At 39.0% G+C, this 14,307-nt stretch overlaps 1 protein-coding gene across 1 annotated transcript in view; it reads left to right on the top strand.

Moving 5' to 3' along the window:
* The first annotated feature begins 10,583 nt into the window (after nucleotides 1-10,583).
* Nucleotides 10,584-14,307, top strand: part of kcnk13.S (potassium channel, two pore domain subfamily K, member 13 S homeolog) — a 39,849-nt gene continuing 36,125 nt past the window's right edge. Inside the window, exon 1 of the mRNA XM_018232432.2 lies at nucleotides 10,584-12,135. Within this exon, the coding sequence (XP_018087921.1) occupies nucleotides 11,799-12,135 (337 nt within the window). The 5' untranslated portion in view covers nucleotides 10,584-11,798. The remainder of the gene's footprint in view (nucleotides 12,136-14,307) is intronic.

Below are 14,307 nucleotides of genomic sequence, written 5' to 3'. Positions count from 1 at the left end.
GTATACAGTATATTATAAGAAATTTACACATTAAGCTAACCATAGTGTTAGATTCAGCATATATCATTTACTTTCTTCATTAACATTGGTGATCAACTCATCTTGATTATTCACTAAGAACTGTTGAATAATTAGTGCCATTCCACCCACCACTAATCCTCCACCCCCCACAAGCACCTTCTTCTTCATCATGAAAGTGATTTCACCCAGGCAACCAGATGATATTACTGCTGTTTCTTCTAATGTTGCATGTTTGTCTGAACTCTACAGCCTAAAGTATCTGAGATTTTTTATTTTTGTTTTGTTTTTCTATGTTCATCTCTCAGAGACGCCCTGGGTCTGGAATATCCCTTATGTGAATCCTCCTGACACAGACATGGGAATATTTGGTGTCCTGCTTAAAGGCGCTCAGCCAGACCTCTTATCACCTTATGCCCAAGATTAATACATTTTTAAACCTGCATTGTTTTTTCAGTAACACTTTGTGGTGATCCAGTTTACACCCTAATAGTTCATGGCGTATTTGTTATACTTCTAGGGGGGTTATTTACTAAACTCTGAATGCAGAAAACCCGAAAAAGGTGTTTTTTTTTAGCATGAAATCTGAATTTGTAGTGGGAAAAAAACCCACATTTTTTTCTGGATTTATTATACCCCCGAGGATGGATGGAAAAAGTCAAAATCCGAAAATCTGGCATCTCAGACCTGCCGAGGTTGCATATAAGTAGTGATGGGCGAATTTATTCGCCAGGCGCGAATTCGCGGCGAATTTGCGTGATTCGCGTCCAGCGAATAAATTCGTGAAACGCCCGTGAAAATTCGCCGAAAAAACTGCGTCAAAAACGGGCGCTGGCGTCAAAAACGTCGTTTCGCGAATTTTTCGCCGTTTCGCGAATTTCGCGCGAAATTGGCGAATTTTTCGGCGAAACGGCGCAAATTCGCCCATCACTACATATAAGTCAATGGGAGAAATGAGTGCAATAACCTGAAGATTTCGGGGTTTTCAGGCGAAAACCCCCCCCAAAACAATGAGTTTTCGGGTGGAAAATCCAAAAAAATTTTGTATTTTTCATGATTTTTTCATTTTTGAAGCTTGCCAAAGCATAATGAACCGCAACCCCCCAGTCAATCATTCCGTTAGCCAACATATATGGGGGAAAAAAGCTAAACAATCATCTATAGCTCAAGACGAGGACATAAAAAGTTAAAACATAATTGAAAAATATATCACATTTGAGTTTTAATGCAAGACCACAAGATGCTGTAGCTCCTGTTTACCAAAATAGCCTGCCCATTTTGAGGGATCTTCTTTTCTAATGTTGTACAGCAAAAATCAGTGCTGATGGTAGAATATAATATCTGTCTATATTGTCTGTGTTTTGTGCTGCAATCTGCATACATATTTCTGCATTATCTGGATACAGAGTCTGGTCTAAAGACCAGAGGCGTAACTAGAGGGGGCGGGCCCTGGCGCGGGACGTGCAGCCGGGCCCGCCCCCCTCCGTACGGCCGGAAACGCCCGCAGAACTGAGTGGTGCGCAAGCTGCTGGGGGGCCCTGAGGGGGTGCGGGCCCTGGCCCGCTCGCACCCCCTGCACCCCCGGTAGTTCCGCCACTGCTAAAGACCATAGACTGAAACAGCTGCAGCCATGGCCAAAAATAATAGCACTTTTGGCTTTTTTTGTTTGTTTTTTAAATGCACCAGTTCTGCCAAACAGATCTTCCTGTTCCTGTGACCACCTTATAGAATGTTAAACTCAACAAAAGCCCTATGGTGGAAGACAAAGTAAGTCCCCACTGTTGACAGAGAAACATGAGAAAATCTAACTGAAGTTAGCCAAAATCTTTTTTTTATCACTACACCATACATGGAAAACTTTTACTGATGTTTTGCTGTGTTTTGCTGCCCCTAGAATAAGGTGACCTGAACCTGTGAATGAATTCATGAAATCAAGAGATCACCATTTTGGAACTCAATATTGAGCCCAGTCACAGTAAACATGGGTGATGAAGCAGTTACAATGCCAACCTCAATGATATTTATGAATAAATTAAAAGGCAGTAGATAGACCCCTGAGGCATTCTATGAAAAAAGTGGTCCAACTAGAAAACGTTCCATTAGCTTGTTTGCTGTAAGGCACAAAAAGTCAGTTTTTCCATAATTTCCATAATTTAATTAATAGCCTTCTTTACAGTACTGTGTCAAATGACTTAGCAAAAGTAAATCACATCCATTGCAAACCCAAGATCCAATTTTCTGCTCACCTCCATGTAGAATTTTTAATTAGTTATGGTTGGAGAAATCTATTGCACATAGGACCATATGGGCACTCTCAGCCCTTCAGTTTACAATGACATTCATTTTGATTCATATAGCTGCTCTTTATTATCAATTTCTTGGGCCACTACCAGTCATTATAGAACAAGAGAAAATAAAGTAAATTGGTCTGGCAATCACAGAGCTAAGCTACTTTGGTATTCTGGGGTGAATACCCTAGACCTTTTGTTACCTTCTAATTATGTATTGAACTTTCTTCTCTTTTGAGCTTTTTTTTTTAAACTGGTTCATCGGGGTAAACAGAGGAAAACAAGTAGTTAAAAACCTCAGTGTTCTCTCTGTTTCCATTCAAAATTAACCTGACTCCAATGCTAGACATTTAAGTACTACGAGCCTCTAATTTTCCAGCAAGATATTATAATTTCTAAAACAAATGAATGCAAATTAATCAGCAACAGTGATCGTTAAAGACAGAAGGTTGAAAATATTGGGAAACTAAACAGTTTATTATGTAAACATGAACCATCTGTCACGGTACTTGAAAAAAGGTTTTGTTCAAACTGAAGCTCATTGTGTTTCCATGAGGTTCTGCCAGCCAACACTAAAGGAGTGTCACTATGGAGTAAAGATAAGGAACTAACAATGTTTTCATTCAATTAATTGAACATGTTAAAATGTAAAAATACAGAACAATGAAACGTTGTATGACAAGCAAACTTACTAAGCAGTTTCTCTTCGAATGCTTTTGTTTTGTATTAATTCATGGCTTAAAGTTCACTTATTAAATGACTTCTGTGATACTGTTATACTGTTATATTTTGTCAGTGGATAATGCATTTCTGTGGCTCTCTGTGTCAAAATAATACTTTATTATATATACTGTACATATAGTATCTTCAGACTTTAATGATAAATTTAAAAAACACAGTAAACCTTTGGATTCCACTAAGGTGGGGGTCTCCAACCTTTCAAACAAGTGAACCGCATTCAAATGAAAAAAGTTATAGGGACACAATCATGAAAAAAAACTCTGGGGTGCCAAGTAAGAGCTACAGTTGGCCATTTGCTAGCCCCTCTGTGAACTGGCAGTCTACAAGAGGCTCTGTTTGGCAGTGCATCTGGTTTTTATGCAACCAAAACTTGCCTCCAAGCCAGGAATTCAAAACTAAGCATCTGCTTTGAGACCATTGGGAGCAATATCCAAGGGATTGGTGAGCAACAAGTTAGGTTGGGGATCACTGCACCAAGGGAACCATTCTCAAGACATACAAAACCCAAAAAAATGGTAAATGCAGCCCCTGGATGAGTATATTTAGGATGCGTATATTTACTTGTTAAAGGAGAAGAAAAGGCTAAAATTAAGTAAGCTTTATCATAAAGGTCTATATAAATACACCAGTAAACCCTCAAAGTAATGCTGCTCTGAGTCCTCTGTCAAAATAAACACAGTATTTCTTTCCTTCTATTGTGTACACATGGGCTTCTGTATCAGACTTCCTATTGTCATCTTAAACCGCCAGGGCTAGGGCTTGAGCATGCTCAGTTTGCTCCTCTCCCCCTCCCTCCTCCCCTCCCTGCTGTAATCTGAGCCCAGAGCTATGAGTGAGCAGGGAAACTTAGGCCAGATGTGACGTCACATCAAGCTAATATGGCAGCTGCTATCCTAAACAAACAGAGAGAGCTTCTAGAGCTGTTTACTCAGGTATGGTAAAGCATTCTACAGAATAAATAGGTACCTTTCCTTCCGGAAGAAGCCGTAACACCCTAAATTGGAGTATTTTGCTTAGTATTTGTCAGCATTGTCATGGATCATGGGGAATCACCAAGTGATAGTCTTCAATATATTGTTAGATTGCTTTAAGAATTACAAATGCATTACAAATGTTATATTTTTTTTACATAAGACTGAACAGTGCAATTTTCACAACTGATCATCAGTTCCGGGAAAGCTAAGTTTGGCCATCCAACTTAAAGGATGCATGTGCTCAGCATATGCAGCTCAGTGTAGACGGTAATGTTGTATTGAAATGAAATAATTACTCTTTTAAAGAATAAAATTGTAAATGTGATTTACTGTTCCTAGCCATGCAATTTGCAAAACGTATTTTATTTTTGATATTTCTCTTGCCGAATAGGAAAGGGACAAAAAAAAGCCTAAAATGCTGATTTATTATCTAGCACTTGCTGCAATTAGAATAGAAAATCTCACTTTCACTTCTCAGCTTTTGGTAATGCAATGTGCCTGCATAGTGATGAAGTGATATAAAACAACATCCCAGCTTTTCTTATCGACTTCCGAAAGAAACTCTTGACTTTCTTTGCACCTAAAAGAAAGCTTTATACTTAGCAAGTGACTCTTTGCTCGACAGAACTGGTTTAAGCAAGAATCTTCTACATAGAGATGGGCAATAAGGAGTAAGGCAGAATTTCTATTCAAAACAGCTCCAATGGAATACAGTTATTAACATTTTGGACCATTTCTCTTGGAATAATATACCATCTTTGAGTAATGAAAGCCTACAGTCCTTTGAAATCCCTAGGTGGAAATATACACGGCAGTCCTAGCATTGCTACAATGGAAGATTTGTTATAAGATCTGGTGGTTGAAGGAAACTCTGAAAGGTTTGTTACTTTATCCTGATATTAATGAGACTGTCTTTGAACAATTTTAGTATTGTTTACCATTATTGTTGCGGACTATAGACTAGTTGGCAGTAGTTATTTAGCCAAATGCTGTCTTTTGTGTTCTTTAAACATAAACCTGACAAGATGTATTTACTGTAGCTAAAGTGAGGTGCACGTATATTCAGCTGGCCTCTGTAAACATAACTGCCTACTTGTTTTGTATTGTTGGGCGGGACAAGCAGAAGGGACGGCCACTGGCGAAGAAGATTTTCAGCAATACTGAACTGAGCGAATGTGTAGGGGAAGAGAGAGGAGCAATGTAACGACGATTACAGCATAAAAATGACTAATAAAAAAATAATTGCAAATATGCTTATATTCATTCCCCAAAGGCTAAGGAGGATAATAGTTTTTGACCATAGATCCCTGTTAACGCTGTGGCGTTCACCACAGGTTCTATTCTCACATTTTGATAAATCTGCCCCTTTATATCCAGAACGGAAGGCAGTGATAGATACATACTTAGTCCCTTTGTAAAATGTATAATGAAGCAATAGAATTCTAAATGAATCAGATGAAAATTAAGCGTAGGACTGGCCAGATATGGGATGACTTTGACGTAGTTGTCCAGCTTAAATATATTGCAATATATGGACAAACAATCCCTGTTTTGTTTAAAGGGTAAGGCATTTTTCAGTAGCAGTATGCACAAAATGTCTCTGTCTTAAAGGACCAGTAACATCAAAAAAATTTTAAAAAAAATTCGTTAGTATACGACAGAAAATAAACACCAAGACAAATTAAACTTTAAAATAGCAAAGCCTTTATTAAGAAATAACTTACCGAAACTTTACTTCCTGTCCTCTTCAAAACAGGCGACACGGTGACCATCCATGCTGCAGTGTTTGATTTCTCCTCCCTGGCTACTGACAGCATGTGAAGGAGGCTGTGGGGGCTGCCGCTGGACATGCTGCTGCTGTCTGGCCTCTCTATCTGGGCACGGCGCTGAGTGCAGGAGACATAGCCTGCAGAGGAGAAGATATTCTGAAGCCGAACCCCTCTTTGCTTTCCCTTTAGCCGCACTAACTGCCGACCCCTCAGTCCTCGGAAACTACAGAGCCGGATGAAGAAGTCACCCGATTCCTCTGTATCGCTGGTTCCGCTAATTATTTCATTATTAATATTATAATAATAATTTTTGATAATGAATATTGTAATTGATGCTAACACTTTAATGCAGAACACTATCATGAATATTTAATTAACACTGTTCACTGATTGGTTGATGTTTGTATTTATGGATCACGTGATGACTTCTGTGTGCATCCTGACGACGGTTCAGAGAGAACCGAAACGCGTTGATGTGGGGTAGATTGTAATACTCCAATAAAAGCCTATATATATATATATATATATATATATATATATATATACTTTGACTCCACACTCTCAGGTCTTAAAAGTAGAACTTTTTTTATTAATAAAAGCTACAGACTGACATTTTGGCCCCACTAAGGCCTTTCTCAAAGTATCAAATAAACAATGGATATGCCTTATATCTACTGTAAGGAACCTACCCTGGTGGTCTAGTGGGCAGTGGGGTCCTTGGCATGGAAGCCCGCTGCGCCACTCCTATCCTTCCTTTGCCGGCACCATCTTGGTTTCCTAGGGCGCACGAGGCGCGCCTGCGCGTCTCTTAAAGGCATTTCGCATTTGCGCGAAATTGCACACGTTTTGACGTGAATTGGATCCCTATGTAAGGCCCATTCAGACCTGTAGCCAGTGCCCATTATAGGATCATATTCTGTGGTTTCCTGAACTTTGTGCTACCTGTTCCTGAATTTGCTATCCTGACTGATTATCCGTGTTTGACCCTGCCTGTTCCTGACTATTATGCATTCTGATATCCGCCTGCCTCGACCCAGCCTGTCTGACCATCCTTCTGCCTTATCCAGTCTGTCTGATTATCTGGTTTTGACCCCTTGCCTGCCTGACGATTCTGTCATCTGCCTGTCCTGATCCGGTCTGTTCCGTTTCCACCAGACGCCTTGTCCTTGACCTTCTGCCCAAAGACTCTTGCTATCCGGTCGTGCACCTTTGCCAGCCAGAACACCTCACCTTGTACCCCTCGTTAAGTCCAGGTGGCACCCAATTAAGCTGAGGGCTCCTCCCGAAGCCCAAAGGTGGTCACACTACTGGTGAAGCCGAGCAGAGACCAGGGTCCTTGGCATTTGTTCTGGCATTGGGTGCCGGCCATGACATCTACATACTGGCGGGAAAACGGCTTAAGTAGGGATGATGTGTAGACTTCATCAGATGCAAGCGCCCGGTGTTTCAAATATCGCTCCAACTATGTATTTAATAGCTTCCATTAACCTTAAACAGACAGTAAGTTTACTAAACATTTGTACTACTATTCAGTATTTATACAAACAAACAAATAAACAATTATAAAAAGATCAAAAAGAAAAAAATTAAGGATGAAAAAATTATATAAAAATTAAATACAAAGTAACGCTGCTCTAATTGTAACCATCCTGTACTTTCCTCCTGCCTAATCTTAAACAGACCAAACTATGTTACAAATGTATTGGAAATTGAGAATGGCACAAAGTATATACCTATTGGTCATTAGATCAGTTTCTAAAAATAATCATCTTCCCATGTACTATGGATATGGCATCATACCGCCCTACATCATATTAAACTTAACCTACATACACCTGTTATCTCGAACCCTATTAACGGCTCTTGGTTACTTTGATAGCTAAATGTATCTCTTAGCACTCTCTTTGTATTTATAATGCTATTGTGTGTTGTTGATTAATAGCGCAAGCTCTGTCACCTATTGTATTGCTATATAATCCTGCCGTACTTGCGCTATCTTATGTGGATGTAAATGCTCTACTCATGCGATTGGTGAACCACCTCCCATGAACCCACACTTCTATAGTTCATATGATCTAAACATAAAAGCTGTATTTCTCATCTAACTGTTCCTCAATAATACCCATTTGTGTAAAAAATATCCAAAATAGTATTACCAATAATCAGTACATTCATATGTGAATAAATACTTAATTTACCCCCAATAAATACAAATTAATTGAAACCTCAAAATATATCACTAGGTTCATTATAAAATCTGCGTCAAACTAATGTATTAAACCACCCATGTGCATACTAGTAAACTTCCCCATAGCCAATCATATAGGGCTAATCAATATATATATATATATATATATATATATATATATATATATATATATATATATATATATATATAAACATTTTGTTCATTGTTTTTGTTTTTTATAACTTGATTTAGCTGAGCTCCCTGGATTTGTTAACTGGGTATTACAGTCGCAGTGTGTTCAACAGCTCTAAGCTCCATATGTGTGTAGGTTATTTTTTAATTGCTATAGCACCAACATCAACCTACTCACATTAGAACTTGACTTGAAAGTGTTTATATAATCCTAATGTCTCAATTGTACCCTAACCTTTAGTTTGTAAACTCTTATCTCTAGGTCCTTCTAACCCTTTTGTACTCTGTAATCCTTGTTTGTTATCCGCCATTTATTGCCTGTTTGCTATAACTGCAGTAAAGCACTGCGTATCTTGACAGCGCTATATAAATAAAATGATAAAAATGATGATGATGATGATGATGATGATGAAATGATGACTCCTATGCGATTACAGTCTCAAAAAACTCAACAAGATCAGTTTAATTAGATGCCAGTTTACCTGGCTTAGTACCTGTGGAACTCCATCTGTTTAATTTCCACCAACATTTACCTAATACAGTCTTTGTTCATGGATACTGGTACTTATAATAAAAAGAACAGCCGGGATTGCAGGCTGAACATATCAGCAATTGCATACAGCCAAGTTTATAAGCATTATTTTATACTGGGTGTCAGGACCTGGGACAGCTATAGTAGTTATGGGCAAACACTAAGGTTTCAGCACCTAGGAGAGCTACACTGATAATGGGATGTAGAGCACTGTAGGGCTGCAGTCCAACATCACAACCAGTATTACTTCATTGTAGCCATGATTTGCCACAGGTGCTAACTGCCCCGTCCAATTTGTTTCACTAGGTGGGGTGGCGATTGGGTGCTTTGGCAGAATTACTATTTTTATTATTATTAACATGTATTTATAGAGCGCCAACACATTTCGCAGAGCTGTACTTTTGAGTCGTCACATGAAATATCTTTCTGCTGGAGCTGCACCATCTAAAATAGGATTAGTCCAAATCGCAAAGACACTTTTTGTGCTCACCCAGCTAACATTATTTTCAGCCTTTGTTGGCTTGTGAAAACATAACAAAAGTTGCTGTATACGGTAGTTGCTAGTTCCTCTCTGTGAAGGCTTACTAATGGATTGTTAAAGGGCTTACTAAATATAATGGCTAGGGAGACTGGTGACCAGACTTTAAGCCTTTCATGTTCCATGTTCCTTCAGTTTCTTTTAGCCTCTCTCATGTCCAATAGGGATATTCTTAATGGGGTTGTTATGTAGAGAGTGATATTCTGAGACAATTTGTAATTGGTTTTCATTTTTTTATTATTTGTTTTATTCAGCAGCTATTATAGATTTTTATTCAGCAGCTCTCCGGTTTGCAGTTTCAGCAGTTGGGTCGCTAGGGTCCAGGTTACCCTAGCAACCATGCATTGATTTGAATAAGAGGCTGGAATATGACTAGGAGAGGACCTGAATAGAAAGATGAGTAAAAAAAAGTAGGGATGCACCGAATCCACTATTTGGGATCTGGCCGAACCCCCGAATCCTTCACGAAAGATTCTGTCTAATACCGAACCGAATCGGAATCCTAATTTGCATATGCAAATTAGGGGTGGGAAGGGGAAAACATTTTTACTTCCTTGTTTTGTGACAAAAAGTCACGGGATTTCCCTTATTGCATATTCAAATTAGGATTCGGTTTGGTATTAGGCTGAATCTTTTGTGAAGGGTTCGGTCCAGATCACAAATAGTGAATTCCGTGCATCCCTACTACTTTTTATTACTCATCTTTCTATTCAGGTCCTCTCCTAGTCATATTCCAGTCTCTTATTCAAATCAATGTATGGTTGCTAGGGTAACCTGGACCCTAGCAACTCAACTACTGAAACTGCAAACTGGAGAGCTGCTAAATAAGTAAAAAAAACACAGCAATAATAAAAAAAATTAAAACCAATTTCTGAATCCGAATCCTGCTGAAACAGGCCGAATCCCAAACCGAATCCTGGATTCGGGGCATCCCTAAAAAACTAGCAATAACAATACATGTGTAGCCTTACAGCTTGTTTTTAGATGGGGTCAGTGACCCCCATTGAAACGCTGAAAAGAGTCAGATAAAAATGGAAATAATCCAAACGCTATAAAAAAAAATAATGAAGGCCAATTGAAAAGTCGCTAGTCATTCTATAACCTACTAAATGTTAACTTACAGGTGAACCACTCCTTAAAAGGAATATTTCTACTGTATAATCCTACCCACACACACATACACACACTATAATTGTTTTATATATAATTTAGTGTTTAGCATATGTGTTTAGCTCAGTAAACCAAAGCAGGTTCCTCCATTTATCCAGGATATGTGTTTAGCGCTGCAGTTCTTCCTTTCACCACTAGGGGCTCTGCACGTGTTCTGATGATAAAGCGAGCGAGCTTTCCAGTCCGGAGAGAAGATGAGAGAAGATGAGAGCAGCAGAGGCTGGAGCGGAGCGCGGGGTACTGACCTATCGAGTCAATGAGCATTACGGGGAGAGGATCGAGGTTCGCTCTAAATACTGGAAACATACGAATTATATCACGGAACGCGTTTGAGGGCAGTGAGAAAAGCCTGCTGCATTTATGTTTTACAGTTGAACCCTATTCTGCTTTTCACTAGCGCAGGGACTGGGCTCTTCAAAAGACCCTTTGGTGTCGGAGGAGCTAAAGTTAACGTTCGTGCAATAGATCAGCGCAAACAGGAGATATCGGAGCAAACGCGACATGAGCTCTTCTGTTTGCACTTCATGCGCCGAGGAGCTGATGATCTGAGGTCGATTTATTGAGCGGCGCAAATAGTTGCAGCAGAATCAATTGAAGCACAGTTGTCGCTATTGGGGGCATTTTATATGTTCTAGTTCCAGCAAGCTATGTGCTTACATCTTCTAGAGTCTGGATTTATTCCACCATCCGCTCTCCTAGTCATTTATTCATCTTTTCTGCAGCACAGACAATGGACAGACCCTGATCCACCAACCATTGTACTGTAAGTCATGCCTTTTCAGCTAATTGGCAAGAAACATTACCTTTATCCTGAGCAGATGCCTGAAACTGAGTTATTATTTTGACATCCAGTCTGCGCTCAGCTTGGTCACCTTCTTCACCTCGGTATGGAGTTAGGGTGATTTTTCTCTGTATATGTCCAAACCATGAGCCCCCTTCTTGGAACTTACAAACCAAAAATATGTAAACAGAGGGCAAAGGTTGACAAGAATTGCCCTAAAGTTCATCTACCCCTCTGGTAGAGATTTAGAGAGATATTTTCTTATTGCGTAAACACAATATAATTATTGAATTTAAAAATGCCAGTATGTATAGAGAATTCCACAATTGGCAGCATTTTTGAATCCCCTAAAGTATAGTACTATTAGTGTATTATAGGTTTGTACACCCTTAAATTTTAATGCAGGACAGCCAGCAGGTCTGGACTGGGAGTCAAAAAAGACCCTGGTCCTCCACTAGCCCATTAAATAGTGACTATGGGATCTTACAGTAGCCCATCTAGCATTAGCCAGAACTTACAAATTGCCAGTAAATGAATTTCTGTGGAACAAACTGAGAGACCTTGGGTTTAAATCTGGATCCTGGTCGGCGCTGCCAAGGGGCAGATAATGGCTTGTCGCGGTTGCTGTTGCTGTGGATTTGGTCATATAAATGAAGACAACGGCCGGTTCCTTTTGTTGGCGATTCTGATTATTCTTTATTTGCTGTGTGGCGCTGCTGTCTTCTCTGCCATTGAACAACCTAAAGAGAAGGAAGCCAAGGACAGATGGCAGCAAAAACTCGACACTTTTAGTCAAAAATACAATCTCAATTTAAGTGACCTGCGAAACTTCCTCCGGGACTACGAGGAGGCAAATGTGGCTGGGATTAGGGTTGACAGTTTAAGGCCACGGTGGGATTTTACTGGAGCACTCTACTTTGTAGGAACTGTTGTCTCAACGATTGGTAAGTCTTAATGATTACAGAGTGGTTAGCAATGGTACATACTACTTGCTAAAGTCACAATGACAGCCCTTTATAGTGAATAAAGTACCCCCTCTTATTATAAGTTACCGAGGAGTTTCATGACCATATAAAAACACGAGGCCGACAGATCATGGAACTACAAGGTAACTTCTAATATAATACTTATAATATTATAATATTTTGCAACTGGGGGTACTTTATTTATTATAATACACACGTTTTAGAGAGTCATGTGACAGAAATGACATCAGAACTCACCGTTTATAACTGATGACATCAGAACTCACCGTTTATAAGGATATAATTTACAAGATATTCATGGCTTTGGTGTATTATATACTGATAAATGTGATCACCATCTGGCGTGAAAGTAGGATTGTTTCTGTTTAATGGTGGGCTGTTTAAACATCAGATCATTTGTTTTACACAAGAAGCATAGTTTGAATAAAAATCAGCAACTTTGGTACTATATTTATATTGTAACCTGTAAATCCTAGATGAAGATTTTCTTAACTTAAATCGTTATTTCAGTGGAAATTTACCACTACTTGTCTGAAGGATTGTGACACAACTGAGCACTAAATAGGAGTCACTGTAATGCAGTAACAGAAAGGGAGACATCTAGACAGGAGTGTAACGTTTGCCTGATAAATGACCTTAAAGGAGAACTATCGTGTAAATGAAAATTTAATATAAGCTTCAGCACACTGAAATAAGAAACTTTTCTAAATACAATCAATAAAATATTCGCAATTGTTTCTGAAATAATCAAGTTTATCTTCACTATTCCTTTCTCAGCATCTGTTTCTTTTCATTCTGTCTTGATTCAGCAGTTGGGTGTCAGATAATCATTGACAGTTAGATCCAATATATCTTATAGTGGGGGCTCCCTTTCCTAGCAGATGTATTAGAGATCACTCAAATAACTGATTCCAGTACAAACAAAATCACTGCCTTTTGCACAAATCCTGCATGTAGAGAGACATGATGTCTGGTGATTTTAATAGAGTGAGCTCTAATACATCTTATAGGCAAAAGAAGAAATATTGTATCTACCGGTCAATGATTATCTGACACCCAACTCCTGAATGAAGAGAGAATGAAGATAAACAGATGCTGAGAGAGGGAAAGTGAAGATAAACTTAATTATTTCAGAAACAGCACAGAATTATTAATAGATTATATTTAGAAAACATCTTATTTCAGTATGCTGAAGCTTGTATTAAATTTTCATTTCCGTGATAGTCCCCCTTTAATATATCAGTTAGGCAGCTCTCTACAATGAAGTCCTTTAATTCTTTAGATTTTCACATAACTGCATTTGACAAAAGGGACATAGTAACAGGTGTTTACATATATTGGTTAGAGTTCACTTTTCTGTACACTTATAATTTGTATCTGCTGTTTTTTTAGTGGTTTTGTCTGGGCCCACCTGCTCTTTGCAGCCCTCCAGTATATTTGTGATGTGTGCATATCAGATAATGTTCCAAGTACATGTTAAAGTTTGAACAGCTGTATATATGTTCTTTTTTTTTTTTTTCAAAACGCATCAGTTAATAGTTCTGCTCCAGCAGAATTCTGCACTGAAATCCATTTCTCAAAAGAGCAAACAGATTGTGCTCTGATAAACTTCAATCAATCTTTACTGCTGTACTGCAAGTTGGAGTGATATCACCCCCCCCCAGCAGCAAACAACATAACAATGGGAAGGTAACCAGATAGCAGCTCCCTAAGACAAGATAACAGCTGCCTGGTAGATATAAGAACGACCCTCAATAGTAAAATCCAGGTCCCACTGAGACACATTCAGTTACATTGAGTAGGAGAAACAACAGCCTGCGAGGAAGCAGTTCCATCATAAAGTGTTGGCTCTTTCTGAAATCACATGACCAGGCAAATTGACCTGAGATGGTGCCTACACACCAATATTACAACACGCGCAAACCCCACCTCCCCCACCACATGGTCCTAGCGCCAAAAACTTACTGCGGGCAACCCCTCCCATAATTAGGCTGCATGGGAAATGTAGAGAAGCTTAGCCCCTACCTCAGATATAATTGGTAATTGTAAGTTAACAGCTCCAATTATTTCCAATATTTCATTCAGTTTGCATAATACATGGTCAGCAAATCTGTGAGTAGGCAGAGAATA

This window comes from Xenopus laevis, chromosome 8S, assembly GCF_017654675.1.
Source record: "Xenopus laevis strain J_2021 chromosome 8S, Xenopus_laevis_v10.1, whole genome shotgun sequence".
Taxonomy (NCBI): Eukaryota; Metazoa; Chordata; class Amphibia; order Anura; family Pipidae; genus Xenopus; species Xenopus laevis.
The sequence above is the reverse complement of the archived record's forward strand: the minus strand, read 5'-3'. Positions and strand labels throughout refer to the sequence as shown.